At 32.2% G+C, this 16,558-nt stretch overlaps 2 protein-coding genes across 5 annotated transcripts in view; one reads left to right on the top strand and one right to left on the bottom strand.

Annotated features, from left to right (window-relative positions):
• PPIG (peptidylprolyl isomerase G (cyclophilin G)) overlaps nucleotides 1-4,969 on the top strand; it is a 36,940-nt gene extending 31,971 nt beyond the window's left edge. For all 3 annotated transcript variants that reach the window (XM_004674564.2, XM_012728294.1, XM_012728299.1), the window contains exons 13-15: nucleotides 806-893; nucleotides 2,951-3,087; nucleotides 3,259-4,969. In XM_004674564.2, the coding sequence (XP_004674621.1) occupies nucleotides 806-893; nucleotides 2,951-3,087; nucleotides 3,259-4,369 (1,336 nt within the window). In that variant the 3' untranslated portion in view covers nucleotides 4,370-4,969. The remainder of the gene's footprint in view (nucleotides 1-805; nucleotides 894-2,950; nucleotides 3,088-3,258) is intronic.
• A 6,721-nt stretch (nucleotides 4,970-11,690) lies between these two features.
• The window catches only part of CCDC173 (coiled-coil domain containing 173), a 23,432-nt gene continuing 18,564 nt past the window's right edge, over nucleotides 11,691-16,558 (bottom strand). For both annotated transcript variants that reach the window (XM_004674563.2, XM_012725033.1), the window contains 3 exons: nucleotides 16,352-16,544; nucleotides 15,668-15,832; nucleotides 11,691-12,135 (listed from right to left, as the gene is read on the bottom strand). In XM_004674563.2, the coding sequence (XP_004674620.1) occupies nucleotides 11,791-12,135; nucleotides 15,668-15,832; nucleotides 16,352-16,544 (703 nt within the window). In that variant the 3' untranslated portion in view covers nucleotides 11,691-11,790. The remainder of the gene's footprint in view (nucleotides 12,136-15,667; nucleotides 15,833-16,351; nucleotides 16,545-16,558) is intronic.

Genomic DNA, 16,558 nt, shown 5'->3' with positions numbered 1-16,558 from the left:
TTATGATCATCTGCTTTGTAGGATAAAATTAGCAAAGCTCCAAGAAATAATTCAAATTTTAAGTTTACTCTTCTAAAAAATATACACTGCAAATGCCAAAAACATTGTTAAATGGCATTTTGAATTTCATTTAAAGTCAGTTGGTTCCTTACTGAGTTATGTGTATGCATTAAATCACATGGGTGTTGTTAATGTGTGTAGTAAATACTAAATCATTTGATTGCAAATGGTTTCCATTTTTTGTAAAAACCTGATAAAAATATTTGTTAATTCAGACCACCCTGTTGCTGTTTAATTCATATTAATTGCATGTCTATATAGTTTTAATGCCAGTGAACAACTATATTTATAGGCTAGTAAGGTGCCTTGGAATAGAATAGTTTTAAGACTTGCTCTCTTGCCAGCATATTCGCTATGTTGATTTTTTTTAAAGTTTTTTTCTATGTTGATTTTTCCTAGCATCATCAATTAACTGATGATGTGATCACTTAACTGTGAATAATGTTTCTTAACAGGACACAATTGGTGTGTTGGTGGAAAATAGTCCTTCATCCTTACACAACGTTAGATTCTAGCGTTCCTAGCTCAAGAACCCCAAATACCAATAGTCAAGTACAATTGAAAAAGATGAAAAAAAAAGACTCCCGTACTTTTACAAATACTAAGAATTGATAACATTCCTATTAAGAACCACTGACTTCTATATTAAAGACTTTTAAGTCTCTCAGTTTGGATCAGTAAAGCTTACTCTCTAGATTCACTTTTATAAAATAATGTGTTTTAATTTAAACTTGCTTTCTCCTAGTAATCCACCTAACTCCCAACCTGCTTCATACCAGAGACGACTTTTAGTTACTAGGTCTGGCAGAAAAATTAAAGGAAGAGGACCAAGGGTAGGTGATAACTATTCCAGAAATCTTACTAGTTTTGTATTTATCTTAAATTATTAAATTGTAGTTTTCCTTAAGTATTGTCTTACTTTAAATTACCTAAAATTTAAAATAGATGTTGAATTTTATGTTCTGTTTTTATAGTAACTTATTTGTGCTGGTACTTCCAAACTGAAAGTTTGTGGAATATTAATGGATTTTACCTTGTACATTGTAAAAAGGGAAATTGCGGTCTGTTGTGTATCTTATTTCTTCCTAGCCATTATATCACTCACTACTCTTGTTACAAACTAGTAAATGAAAATTGATCCTATTCTTATATTTCATTCTCCCTCTTTACTAGATTCTTCCTAAAGAATTTAAATTTTGTTTTACTGTCTGCCATTCTACTTAAAGTTATATTTGCTATATGGTCAGTTGCAGAGCACAAAATCAGTGGATCCTTTCAGTGTTTGTCTTATTTAATCTCCTAATAATAGTTCCTCTATGCTTCCATTATATATATTTTTAATATCCCTCTGGCCAGTCTCTTTTGAATTTCTAAGGCCAGCTGATAACCTCCCTAGCCTTTAAGTATGGTAGTGTATCATATACTTCTTGTGCAATCTCATTACTTCCAAGGCATGTAAGCTGGTAATTGTCAAATTTTCTGCCCTTTTGGCCCCAAAGGCTCGTTCAACTGCTATTTAATCACCTAGTAGACATGTTAAAACTTGTCATGTTCTCTTCACACCTGATCTTTTTTTAGCTGCATGATTTCAGTAACAGACATAACCACCAATGCAGATATACAAATCTGAACTGAACCCAAGAATTATGTTCTTCCTTTCTTTTCTGTCTTACTTGTCTTACCCATGAAATTGTCAGTTCTACCTTTTAACTATTCTAAAATTTGTTTCTTTCAAGCTTTTGCCATCTTAATTCAGTTAATTCTTAATGCTTTCTCTGAATTATAACCTAACTTCTTATGGTAGGTCTCCAACTTCTGTGTCTTAGGATCTCTGAAAATTTTAATTTATGATAATGTATGTAAGAAGGACAGATAATGTAACAATATAAAAATAGTTTTGATCTCACAAATCCTTTTGAGTTTTGCAATCCCTAGCCCACACCTTTAAAATCACTGGCCTAATTATTTTTCTAAACAGTATCCAGAGTGGTCTTTTAAAAACGAGAGTCTGACATGATAATTTACTAAGAGAATTCTAAAGTTCCACTTAAAAAAACATTGAAAACTATATTGACACAGTAAAATGGCAGACTATAAAATCAATATGCAAAAATCTGTAGTACCTAAGAATAAACCTAACAATTTTTTTTCACCTGTACAGTGAAAAAAAAAAATTAGTCAAAGAATTGGAAAATGGGAAAATATACTTTGGTCATAGATTAACTCTTTTCTGACCTTGCTTAAGTAATTCCTTATACATATGCTTTAGTTACCAGGTTTTAATTATTTAACTCTTCACACCTTCTACACATATTGAGTCAGATCTCATTGTTGTATATAAAGCACAAAATAACTTCTTTCCTTTATACATTTAGTCTGATTGTAGCTACCTTTTTTGCTTAATATTTATGGTTATATTATCTGTCATTTAGAATATAATTCCTTGAGAATATAAGTTCCAAGAGCAAAATCAGCTGTTTTGGCTTAATGTTTCTTCAGTATGGTAGAATAGTTTGCTATCTGAAGAGCTGAATAAATATGGTGTCAATAAATAAGCATACATTCATCAATTCAGTTTTTCTTATAATATGAAACTAAGGATACATATTTCTAAATTGGAACTTGACAACTGGTAAGCGGTATCACACGATTATATTCTCTAGCATCTCTTAAATAGAACATGTGGCTGGGTGGACAGATTTTCTTTTGTTAATGTTTCTTATTTGAAACTTAACGGTCTCAAGTTTTTATGTTTCATTGATTTCCTACCTGAAAACTAGAAAATTTAAATTAGAGAACATAAATATTAGATATTTTACTTGAACATAGCTGTTGTTAATAATGCTTTTATAGTTTTCTGTTAATATTTTCCCCTTTCTATTTTCTTAAGCGTTACCGAACTCCTTCGAGATCCAGATCAAGGGATCGTTTCAGACGTAGTGAGACTCCTCCACATTGGAGGCAAGAGATGCAGAGAGCTCAAAGAATGAGGGTGTCAAGTGGTGAAAGATGGATCAAAGGGGATAAGTAAGATTTAACTTTATTATTTCAAGTGTAGTGTCAAGTACTTTGTTTTACAAGTTTGTATTTTCAGTTTTTCTGAGTATCTTTACAAAAAATAGAATGTTATTTTGGTTCATAATGGACATTGTTCTTTCACTAGTAAAATTTCCCAAACTTTTCCCCCTATTTTTTTAGGAGTGAGTTAAATGAAGTAAAAGAAAATCAAAGAAGTCCAGTTAGAGTAAAAGAAAAAAAAATAACTGATTACAGTCATGTGTCTGAGAGTCCAAACAGAAAAAGTGAAAAGGAAAAGAAAGTTAAAGATCATAAATCTAACAGTAAAGAGAGAGACATCAGAAGAAATTCAGAAAAAGATGATAAGTATAATAAAAACAAGATGAAGAAAAGGGCTAAATCTAAAAGCAGAAGTAAGAGCAAAGAGAAATCAAAGAGTAAGGAAAGAGATACAAAGCATAATAGACATGAAGATAAAAGGATGAGGTCCAGGAGTAAAGAAAGGGATCATGAGACTATTAAAGAAAAAGAAAAATCTGATTCTAAAGGAAAAGATGAGGAAAGGAGTAGAAGTAAAGAGAAATCTAAACAATTAGAGTCAAAAAGTAATGAGTATGATCATAATAAAAGTAAGGAAAAAGATAGACGTGCGCAATCTAGGAGTAGAGAACGTGACATAACTAAAGGCAAGCACAGTTACAATAGTAGAACAAGGGAAAGAAGCAGAAGTAGGGACAGGAGCAGAAGAGTGAGGTCTAGAAGCCACGACCGAGATCGCAGCAGAAGCAAGGAGTACCATAGATACAGAGAACAGGAATACAGGAGAAGAGGAAGGTCACGAAGCCGGGAGAGAAGAACAACACCAGGAAGATCAAGAAGTAAAGATAGGAGGAGGAGGAGGAGAGATTCGCGGAGTTCAGAAAGAGAAGAAAGTCAAAGTAGAAACAAAGAAAGATACAGAAACCAAGAAAGTAAGAGTTCACACAGAAAAGAAAATTCTGAGAGTGAGAAAAGAATGTACTCTAAAAATCGTGATCATAATAGCTCAAATAATGACAGGGGGAAAAAGGCTGATAGAGATCAAAGTCCATTCTCAAAAATAAAACAAAGTAGTCAGGACAATGAATTAAAGTTCTCCACATTGAAAAATAAGGAGGATGAGAAGACCAGATCCTCAGTGGAAAAAGAAAACCAAAAATCAAAGGGTCAAGAAAATGACCATGTACATGATAAGAGTAAAAAATTTGATCATGAATCAAGCCCTGGAACAGATGAAGACAAAAGTGGATGAGTGAGTTGTATAAACTTCTTGTTTCCATTCTGTCTCAAATTTTAAGTTTTAGAGACTTGCAATGATATCTCCTTTACGTTTTATTTCCTCTTTTCATTGTTTTTGAGTTGTTTATGTTTGTCTTTTTTTTTTTTTTAATGTGGACTTTATTCTTTTGATAATCTGCAACCTGGATAATTTGTACTACTAAAGTTTTAATAAACTTGAAATGAGAAAAACACTTTGGTGTAATAGTGTGTGCTGTGTTTAACTGTTCCATGTATGCATTTTTGTGTTGCAACAATCAGCCAATAGCAGGCATGCTATTCTGTGTCCTATTTGTGTGATCAGTCATTTGGAAACAGCATAACTGATTGTTGTAATACATTGTTATAAAAGATTGTGTTTTTCATGATTAAAGTAACTATAGAAGCCACTAGGTAGAAGAAATCTTGTATAGATTTTGTGATTGCATTATTATAGAGGCTTGCAGCAGCGGCTTTAATTATGCAGAAGTGGGATCCTTAATAACTTGAGATCTTAAATCATCACTTTTGATTTTATAGTAATTTGTGTTTTAAAAATATATATTTAGTTATTTATATTTGTACTTCATGTGTTATTCCTTATTACTTCTGCCCATAGCTTGTTTCATATTGGTATTTCTCCTGTCCAGATTAATTTTACTTGACAATAAAAATAGTTGAGTGTTGTTTTTTATTTGTTTTGTTTGTTTTTCCAGTTGATGTCTGATTGAGCTTGACTTGCTGTTATACAGCATTTGGCAAGAACTAGACCTTGGAAGATGAGACTCTTAATTCTCAATTTTGTGTTTGCTTTTGGTCTGAACAGGTGAAACTTGCTTTGGGAGAACAGTTTTATTATTACCCTTCTCTAAAATCAAAAATTACTTTTCTCTATAAGACTACTTGTGTAGGTCTTTAAGTTAGATAGATCCTAAAAAGTGTTACTATTCACACATTAACTTCCAGGATTTCTCTTTTTTGGCCACTGACTATAGAGAGTTGAATATTAACTCTGCATGGTTTTGTTTTTCTTCTAACTTGAGCTTTCTCATAGCTGTGTGTTTCAAACAGCAAATAAATGCATCTTTTCTATATATGTATCACAATAGGCAGTAGCATGTTTATGAATCTAGTTTCTTTCTATTCAGGTGGCTTTTTACCATTACTGTTAACATTATTTTAACTTGGCATGTATAACATTATCACATAGAGTAGAAAGTTAACAAAATTTGATAGCTTACAGAGTTAAACACTAAAGATACCCAAAGTCCATTTAGAATTTTGTGTGTTGTATATTGCAATTTTTGTGATGTGTGGCCTTTTATTCTGTAATTTCTCTTCTAAATAAAATATTGAACATCCAGCAAACACAAAACCTGCCTCATTTGAAAAGAGATTTCAGAATTTCAATTAATAGTAGCCTCAACAGTGTTTTGTACTTTAATATTTGTCAGTATAGTGTCAATTCTTACCAAGGTAGTTTCTTGGTAAACCCAGTAGCTATTTAATGCTGTTTTGTGCTGAGCAAAGTAATGCTTAACATCATACTTCCCATTATAAATTAATGCAGTAATGTTAGATTGGACATTGTAGTAGCTGTTTGCAGAATGAATAGGGTAATAATTTTAAGACTGATTGGACCATCTTGAAAAAAGAAATATGCACAGTATTCCCAAATTTTTTTCCTGAATGATTAGAGATGCATATTATAATCATATGTAATCAATTTCTTAAGAAATTTTGACCACAGATTCACCTTAGGAATAAAGTGAATCCTGAGTGCCCAAGTTGTATAATCTGTTGTATATTTTAAACATTATTATTTAATCTCAAATCCAGTGAAGAGCTTTTTAAAGGTCTTTGATAAAAATTATTTGAGCTTCAAGAAAGGTGCTATTTGAGAGGGTTTGTAATAACAATTACATTTAAAAATTTTAAAACCATGTTAAGTAAAAAAATCTTTCTTTGTTGTGTGATCCCAGAGCTTTATCAACTAAGAATTATAGATAAGCAACCATAGGTATAAAAAAAACTTAACTAATTACTATAAGTAGTAATTTCCTCTTTTGGTTATCAAAAGAAAAACTTCATACTAAGCATTATTGATAGGCCTTTTAAAATAAGCTTTGTGAGTTGTTTTTATAGGACAGATGTGATGAAAGAATTGAGATGACAATCAGCTGGATTTTATTTTCAAAATACAAAGTACATTTGGAAAATTACTGAACAGCATTAACCGTACCTGAAATCTGAATAGCACATGGCTCTAAAGTCTTTACATTTTTAATAATTGTGCCATCTTGTTACTTTGAACATAATTATTTTTATAAAAAGGAAATACTCTGTGAAGTTGGTATTATACTTATGTCTGAGCTTACAGTTTACTTGCATGTTGTTCACCTAAATTCCTCTTAAAGGTATTTCAGTTGGTTTGTTTTCAATTGCTTGATTGACATTTGATCATTTTTTTTCATGATTATTATTTCAAGTGAATTCTTTTTCTGTGTAAATGATCTGCCACAGAAATTGATGCTACAGGGAGATTAATGTTAATGAGCAGTAGTGAAGCTACTGGATTGTTTTAAAACTTTTTAAGTTCTCTATAGTTACTGAATTCATAGAGCACTGTATTTTCATAATTCCCCTTAAGCAATACCCTCACAGAAGCTTCAAAAAGATTGTGTAGGAAGTCATCTTTGCATAAGTATGATAACTGATTTCAGATTAACTTTTACTGAATGGCCTTTGATTCTTGTGAACATTGGGAAATACAAAATTAAAATGTAAAAATACTACAGACCAGAACAGATTGAGTTTCTGGTATTTTGAGTATTGGTGTTAACTGACATTTCTAACTTGTTTTCAAGTTAATATGTGGAACAAGTTTGTATGTTTTTTAGTAGCCTCTTGTCCTTCACTACAGGTGATAATTTTTTTCATCACTTCGAACCTTTTATAGTAAAATTTCTGTAGAAACTTGTTCCCTTAGCCTTCACCAGAAGGTAAGGTACTTTATATACACCATATAGTTGTTAATAAAGAAATGTGAAATCGGTATTTTTGGTCTCCTTTTGGTTGTGTTTACTATAATTAATTAGCTTAGTATTTACAGTTGAATAAACTCCAAGGATTGCAGGATATGACTTGTTTATTGTGAAAAGATGTTTTGTTACAAACACTTGTTTAAAAACTTAATAAATACACCAGAAAATGCAGCATTAGCTGATAAAACCTGCATATCATGGGCTTTCTAACATTGGCCTTTAAAAGATCCAGGCAAAGAAAAATAAATTTCATCAGATTGATGGTTTTTGGTTTTGAGGGTTTTTGTGTGCTAGGTTCAGAAGGCAGTGGTGGTATTGATTTGTGTTTCTATTTTTTTTTTTAATTCCTGTTACTAAAAGCATATGCTGTATATTTTGTTCTTTTGTGTGTTTATGATGTTTTGAAGGATTGAGAAATGGATTGGGTATTTGTACATGGGAATGTTAAAAAGTGGCTGCTCTGTGGAAGGGAAAAGCAAATGAAGTTGATGCACTTCTTTTCCTAGCTCAAAAGTCACTGTGATGTATATTTTTTTAATAAAATTTAGGAATAAAGCTGTTGTTGCAGTTGTATAATTAGTTTCAATTGCTTCTCTTATTAGTAATTGTTGAACTGTTTTCGGCAAACTGCATTTTACAGAATTTAAACTTCTAAACTGTATCAACTTTTATAGTTAAACATTGTATTAAATAAACTATGCTATAGTAACCAGTTTGTTTTGCATTTTTAATTAACGAGTTCACCTTCATTTTTATAAAAAGTTAAACAGTGAGGATAAATCAATTATAATTTTACCCATGGATATACAGAATTTGTATTTAAGAGCAAGGAGTTTAGAGCCCTCCCTGGTGGTTAAAATGCACCACTGTGAGGCTATTTGCAGCCACTGCAGCATAAATTAGATCCAGGGAGGTGACCCACATGGCACCGTCTCTTGTCTCCCTCATGTGCTCCTTAGTATATTTCAGTCATTCTGCCTGTTCTGTTCCCAGATCTGTTGAGCATTTTTAAAAATTTAGCCAGCAGTGATGATTCCCAGAAATTTAAGAATAAGTTCTAGTGTAATGTTAATCATAGTGCTTCAGATTGCAATGTGTCTTTCTCAACAAAAATTTAATAAGATTAAAATTTGAGCTTGCATTACTGTATACTGGAATGTTACCATTTACTTTTTAGCTCCTCCAAATTATCATCAGGAACACTTATAATCTGTTTTAATATAACACTGTAAAGTGGTGATTGGCTTTTGTGAAATTGTCTAATGGGGGTTTTTTCTGTAAATTAGACATTTAGAGTAAATGAATCTATTTGAGTTAGTCACTAAATATACATACATGTATATATTGTTTATCTTCATGCTTAGTTAAAATCGTCTGACCAATCTTTTTTATATATGTTAACAGTTGGATATTAAGTCAGATTCTGGGGTGTTTTCAAATGCTTTAGTGTGGAAAATCTGTAAGATGTGCTTCATATGGACTGTGCAGATTGTATATTAAAATAATTTTAGTATCAATTTGTTTTTTCCATTCATTGCTCCAGGCTGTTTAAACATGTTAATGCTGTATTTTTAAATGCTTCATAATTTTTACTGCCACAAATCTTACAGCAGTGGTTCCTTTTATAAGTAGTTGTGTTTCTGTTGCTCTCTTTGCACAGTTTTCACTAAATTGTTCTCTGGTTAATTTTTTAATTTTTTGAGATAGCCTTTTTTTTTTTAGTGTGTAATTAATAAAAAGCCCAGGTCAGTAGAAAGTAAATCAACTTGAATATGTGAAAGAGAACTAGTAATGTCTTTGGTGTTTTATGATAGCCTTTGTTGGGTGAAGTTAGATTTTAAAAAGTAATTAGTTTGTAGAAACCTATGTTCTGTTTTATAATGTGAAGATCACCTTATCAAAAACTGTTAATCACCTCTGAGTAATAAATGTATTAAGACAACTAGAAGATGTGATAAGAGGTTCACAGTTCACGGTGCAATTTCTTTTTTTAAATCTCAGTTATTTTAACAAAGGGCAACCTGAGGCCAAAAAATATTTGATGTTTTAAATAAGTTTAGGTAGCCAAGGTATGGCCTAACAAATTAGTAGTCTTGTGCAAAATTTTAAAGTATTTTTATTTCACTCAGCCATGAATACTTAATGGAATGTATGCAGCTTAGTCATTGCACAACACAGCCCTTGAAATCAGATTAAACATTTCCTTTTGTGCAAGTATTTTTTCCATCATTTGAAAATCCAGGTTTAGAAAAAATAGGAGTCACTGAAAGGAATGGCACAATTTTTGAAACTGAACTATCTCAAACTAGTTATTCCTGTGGTGCTGTATACTATATACTGTATAGTGTACCTGTGGTACAGTATTTTAAAATTTTCCTCAAAAAATTTAATATCCTACCAACTGCATTTATAACACACTGGTTCTTCAGAATATGTTGGCACACAATATGAAAATCTTTCTTGTAATGTTTCTAATATCAGTTACATTATTCCTTTATAGCCTGGGTTTCTGTTTTCAGTAAGATACATATTACCCCAAAGCAGTGATTGAGAATTGTGGTTTGCTTTAAAAACCACCTGATGGGAGTAGGAGAGGAAACAAATCCAATAGAACATGGCAGATTATTGGAACATTCGTGTGTGGACAAAGATATAATGTTATTTTACCTCTATAAACTTAATTTGGATGTTCTCTGCATCTATTTGATGATTCTCTGAATCTTTATTTCCTTTTTTTATGTGATGTATTACATTAATTTTCAAGTGTTGAACCATTCCCTCTTGTCCCTGGAATAAATCCAACTTGGTCATGATGTATCCTTTTGACATACTGTTGGATTCAGTTTGCTGAGATTCTATTGAAGATATTTCGCACACATTTTCAGAAAAATTGGTCTATAGTTCTCTTGGTTTTGTGATTTACTAGATTTTGCTATCAGTGATGTTGGCCTCATAAAAATATATTTGGAAGCTTTCCCTCTATTGTTGAGAAGAGTGAGTAGCATAGATAATAGTACATTGTTGAAGGTTTGGTAGAACTCACAAGTGAAACGGCCTGGACTTCTGTTCTTTGGGAGACTTGATTAGTTTCAGTTTCCTTGTTAGTAACTGCTTTCTTCAATTTTTCTACTACTACCTGTGTCAGTCTTGGAGAGTTCTCAATTACTACAAATTTCTCTATTTCATCTAGATAATTCAACGTTTTGGCATATGGGTGTTACAGTAATCTTATGATCTGTTTCTGAAACATAATTTCTTTCTGATTCTATTAACTTTTTTCCTCCCTTTTTTTTTTAAGTGAATCTAGCTAGAAGTTCATCTTTTTTTTACCAAAGAACTACTTTTTGGTTTCATTGATCTTTTTGACTCTCATTAATTGTTCCCTTCTACTGGCTTTTGAGTTCATTTGCTCTTTTTCAAATATTTTGAGGTTTGAGCTGATTGTTTGATACTCCATTTTTTTTCATTTTTAAGTGATTGCCCTCACCACTGCTTTACATAATGACTCTCTTGAATGTGGATGAGTCACTGTCCTGTGTAGCCTGTGAAAGCTGTTGTGGAAGTCCTTTTGTGGTATATAACTGCCACGCATCACTTGTTACCAACAATAGGCCACACATATGATGGTTGTCTCAATAGGCTCTACCATATAGCCGAGGTGCATACATAGGTGTACCATCTATACTTGAGTCATTGGACTCTGCTATTCACGCACTTAAGAAATCACCTAATTACTAATTTCTCAAATGTATCCCCACATCCTTAAATGGCATTTGACTGTTTATATGATAGAATACTTCCGACATAATAAAATTGAAATTTTGCCATTTGTGACAGCTTGGAGAGGCCTAGAGAATATTACACTAAGTAAATCAGAGACAAATACCATTCTGATCTCAGAATCTAAAAACAAAAACCAACCCCATACTCCCAAGTTTAAGATGAGAGAAAATAGTTGTTTAATAGTATAGTATAGAAACTTGGAAAATAACAAGCATATCTAGACACATAACAAATTAGTGGTTGTTAGGGGCTATGGGAAGAGGAAATAGGGAGTTTCCGCTTGCTTAATAGGCATATTGCTTTATAGGTATAAGGTCTCCTTTTGGAGCAATAAAGTCCTAGAACTAGAGCAGGGTAATGGTACAGTACTATGGGTTTAGTACTGAATATATTGCTAAAATTACACAATTTTGTATTGTGTGTGTTATCAAAATAAGAAAAAAGAATCTGAGTTAACCTGGGTGGGTGAGAAATCAGACTAGATATAAGTTAGATGAAGAACAGCTTTATTAAATGAAATTTTAAGCATATAATTCATAGTTGTAGCTCATAATATTAGCTACAATTTATTCTGAGAAAAATAAACTTTCTACCATGTAAAACCTAGTCTTCCCTTAGATTTTTGAAAATTACTATATTTTGATCCATGAGAGTTATAAAATGGAAGCTGGACTCCGGTAACATCATTTGCCTGATAGCTGGGTCTTAATCCACCTCTGTCCATGAAAACTGGTCCACGACCACCTCCAGGTCCCATCTGAACAGCTTTTACTAGAGGGTAAATGTATTTATTTGTTGACTCAGACTCAAATTGAATTACTTCTCTGGCATAATCCTGAAATTCTTTCTCCTTTTCAGCCAAAAGTGCATCAGTAAGTCTCCAATAGTCTAATTCGGCTTGTTTTGCTTGCTTTGCATTGAACTTATTTTTGGCCTATTTAGGAAAGAAAAGAAATACATTTTTTTTATTGGTAAATAAGATTAACTTTCTAAATTGACATATCATGTGAAGTTACACATTTAATTTGCCAAACTCATTGATACTTTACATGTTCCTAGCTACATAACTATAATTTATTTCAAAGACCTTCCTATGCTTGTTGCATAAATAATGCTCAAAGTACTGGTTCAGCAAAACTTAATAGCTTTATATGACGATACATTTTCAACAAACTATAGAAATACAGCTAAAAAACATGCGGTTTAGATAAAAATCAAATAACCAAGTTTAGAATCCTATTTCTACCATTTATGAGACATATACTTTGGCAATTATAGAAAACTACAAATCACTGTTCCTACCTACCCACTACTCTTGATGGAACTCACTTAAACCCACTGTTTTTAGCTAAACAGGCTATGTGAATCAGGCACATAAGATTAAATCAGCAATAAATATCTGAACTAAAACTAATGACAAGTTGCAATGAGTGACTTTCATTGTATCAATGTAGGTTTATCTATGGTTTAATAGGCATGGAATAAGTACTCGCAAGAAATCTGAAGTTCATTTGCCAACATTTTCTCAATTTTTTTCCTTTAAACTGTTTATAAAGATACTATTAACTTTATATTTCATGAATTTTTATTTTTAATCAATTAACCATTTGTTTGCAAATCTATACATTTTCAAGGACACAGCTCACAATGTGCACATGGTTAATTCTCCCTATGAGGTGATTTTAATGCTTTTTAAAAAATTTATGAAATACTGGTTGACAAATTTTCATTTTGTCTTCTCAGCAACAGTTTTGAGGAATGCTGAATTTATTAAAAATTAAGAATAATTTTATTTATGAATGTATTTAACATTCATGAAAATATTTTTCAAAATCGGGGTCCTCCCTGGTAGCCTAGGGGTTAAGTCTCAGTACTGTCAAGCTATTCACACCCACTGCAGCATAAATTCAATCCCCAGCCAGGGAGCTGAACCACATGGTACAGCAGACCTTTCCTGTCTCGCCCCTGCTCTCAACAGTATATTTCAGTCAGTCCACCTGTTTGCTCCCCACTCTGTCTCTGGTGAGCCCTCTTACCCCTACATCCAGCACCTCTGGCCTACACCACAGTTCTTGTATGCATAAATAAATCTTAAAATCAATAGGTAATACTCAAGTATAAAATAATAGCCTGAACCTTGCAATCTATCAGAAGTTGATGTTAGTTGTTTTTTACCAAACTGAAATTTATGATGAACCATAGGACTGTAAATACCAAGTTTGTTTTTTTTTATTAGTACTATAATGCAAAATTAGGGCTTTAAATGTTATTTGTTGAATCTATTATCAAATACCAGGAATTTGAAAAGAAAGAAAATCATGTTCAGTGAGATTGTGAGGAAAAGTCAGAAAAAAGCTAAAAACTATTTCATCCAAGATCAAATGTTATAATTTGGGAACTTGACAAGAACTGTTTGGGATATGTGGTTTGCTAATAGTTTATAAATATTGAGATAACAAGGAAAAACTTTTGAAGTACAGATAGGAAGTGACAATGAAAGGATTATGATAGTAAATCACATTCTGGGTGCCTGTAATTTGACATATATACTAAGCATAAATATAGGCCATAAAGTTTTAAAATACTGATTTAGCATTCTAAAAATCACAATAAATTGGTAGCCAATGGAAGTAACATTCTCAAGGTGATGTTAGAATTATAAAATAGAAAAAGAAAAGTATCAAATCTCTTTTTTTCCAAAATTGTACCTCAAAGAAACAAAACTGCTGGTCATGAAAAGTTCTTTGGAGTTCAGAAAATTAATCAAAAGAAATGACAGTATCAATATCTTGCCACTTCTTCATGAATAAAAAGGTCTAAGCAGTCAAAGGCTGTTCATATCATAGAAAGTGGGATAACAATTTTTATGTTACCAGCAGTACCTATGGGGAATTTTCACCAAAATATTGAATGTGAATTAAAGTTTTATATGAAAATTAGGGGACATATTAAACTATATCACAGGGAGCCAGTCAGCAAAACCTAGATTGTAATAACTCTTTAAAAGACAATAAACCCAGATTCTTAAATAAATTGCAACACTAACATAAAAACAAAGAGGGAAAACTCATCATAGAGGATAGGGCTAGAGGAATTATAGCTTAAGAGTTGAAAGACATAATGAAATGGAATATATGGGCTTTACTTGAGCCTGTTTCAAACACTAACCTTAAAAATGAGACAATTTGGGGGAAATTGAAACACCAAATACTAATTGGTTTAGAAGTGATAATGGACTTTTTAAAAAGATTTATTATTTATGCATACAAGAACTAGGGTATAGGCCAGAGGTGTGGGAAGTGAGAGGATTCACCAGAGACAGAGTGGGGAGCAAACCAGGCAGATCAACTGAAATATACTGCTGAGGGGAGCAGCCAGCAAGACAAGAGAACTCTGCCACAACATGTAAGTCACCTTCCTGGCCAGGGATAGAACTCGGGTGCTGCAGTGGATGTGGACAGTTCCATAGTTCTGCACTCTAACTACTTGCACATCAAGGAGGGCCCTGATAATGGAATTGTGATAATGTTAATTTCAAATGAGGAGATTGGCCAACTCCCCTCCACGGGAAACAAATTTATTATTAAAAACAAATATTCCAGAACACTGCTTAAGTATTTTTTGCTACTAAGTCAGGTAATGTTTGTAGCACTTCTGTCTGATATGCATTATTTTCCTCTCAGCTTAAGAGTTCTGAAAACTTGCAAATTTACTAGGCAGTTCATTTGTTTGGGTGACAAAGCAACTGGAAATTGAAGAGATTTCTGAAAATGAGACTTTTAGGACAGATAATAAACTCTACATTAATCTTTGGCTAACTGAAAAGCTTTACACTCAAGAGACCTGAGGGAGAAAGCCTAAGAAAAATTAAAAGCCTGGGAGAATAATAACTTTGTTTTTCTTTGGAATATCACCCTCTACTCATCGTAGTTTTTGTAGCAAGAATCCAAAAGCACTACTGGCTTACTTACACTTAAAAATGACTGAAATGATATTTGTCACATAAAGAATAATAAATTCAAGCTCAACAAACAGCAATAAGGATATGAAAAGATGTTTAATATGTAGTCATTATGCAAAATATCATCATGAGATAATCACTACACTGGAATAGTTAACATTAAAGACCACCACCACAAAGTGATGAGGGTATAGAGCAACTTGCCCTCATATACACTGCTAGATGGAACAGGAAATGGTATAAACATTTTAGGAAACATGTTCAAGTCACAAATGGTTAAATGCCAGATCCTTCAAACATGTTCTAAAATCTCTGGTAACTCCAGTCACCTCAGATCTTAAAACTATGAGGTTCCAATTAGACTCAATAATAAAAAGGCCCTGCAACTGCATATATAAAGAGATTGTCATCTCTAATATGTAACTAATACATAATGCACGATACTAAAGGAAAAATAATTGTACAAAAACAATACTAAAATAAGTAAACATTTAAGAATACTTACTATTTGTTTAATATGAGCCTCTTGAATTTCCTTATGTTTTTTATCAGCTTTGAGTTTTTTTTCTTTTTCATGCTCATAGAAAATCTGATCTGCTTTCAAAATAGCCTGCAACTGTTCTTTATCCTCAATTTTTTTTTGTCTTTCCTCTTCCTCTTTATTTTTCATCTAGATGGCAAAGGCAAAATTAAACCTATTTGCAACCAATGCTCTCTCATAGGGCACTAATTTAGAAATCTCCAAGCTAAAAGTAAGCCAGGAACAATGAAGGAGCACAAAAGCCTATATACCTGGATTGATAGAAACTTTACAATTTAAATTTCATGACAGTCACATAGGAGGTGAACTTGGAAGGATTAAGACATACAGAAATGCAACAGTAATTTTTACTTGGTTTGTCTTAAAAATACTCCAATGTAAGTATATTACATGAGTAACAATTTTGAGTTTCCAAATGTTCTGAAATAAAAAGATTATTACTTTGTATCTAAACATCTTATTTGTAATTGATTGCTCTATCATGGTCTGCTAGAAAATAAACATGGTCTGAAGAATACAGGAAGATAATTTGCATTCTGTTTCTCAAATCTCTGAGTTCTTTGCCAGAGAAGCAGAGAGTAGAAACTAAAGTAGAAAAGGACTTAAATTTGTTTTTTCCTTTTTACTTGTCATTACTGAATTGCTTACCACAATGGCTCTATATTCTGCAATTGATTTTAATTCTGCCTTATTCTTTTCATGTTTTTCTCTTTCTTTTTTTTCCCACTCAGCCTCAGCTTCTGCAATATCTCTAGCAATAATCGTATCTTCATTGTCAAGTTTCTCTTTCATTAGTTCACTCAAGAAGTTGTTGATTCTTTCTCTCCGTTCCTCCATTAGCCTATTAAAAAAAAA

This window comes from Condylura cristata, unplaced genomic scaffold (assembly GCF_000260355.1).
Source record: "Condylura cristata isolate star-nosed mole 26May11 unplaced genomic scaffold, ConCri1.0 scaffold00002, whole genome shotgun sequence".
NCBI lineage: Eukaryota > Metazoa > Chordata > Mammalia > Eulipotyphla > Talpidae > Condylura > Condylura cristata.
Note: the sequence above shows the minus strand (reverse complement) of the source record. Positions and strands in the feature narration are given on the sequence as shown.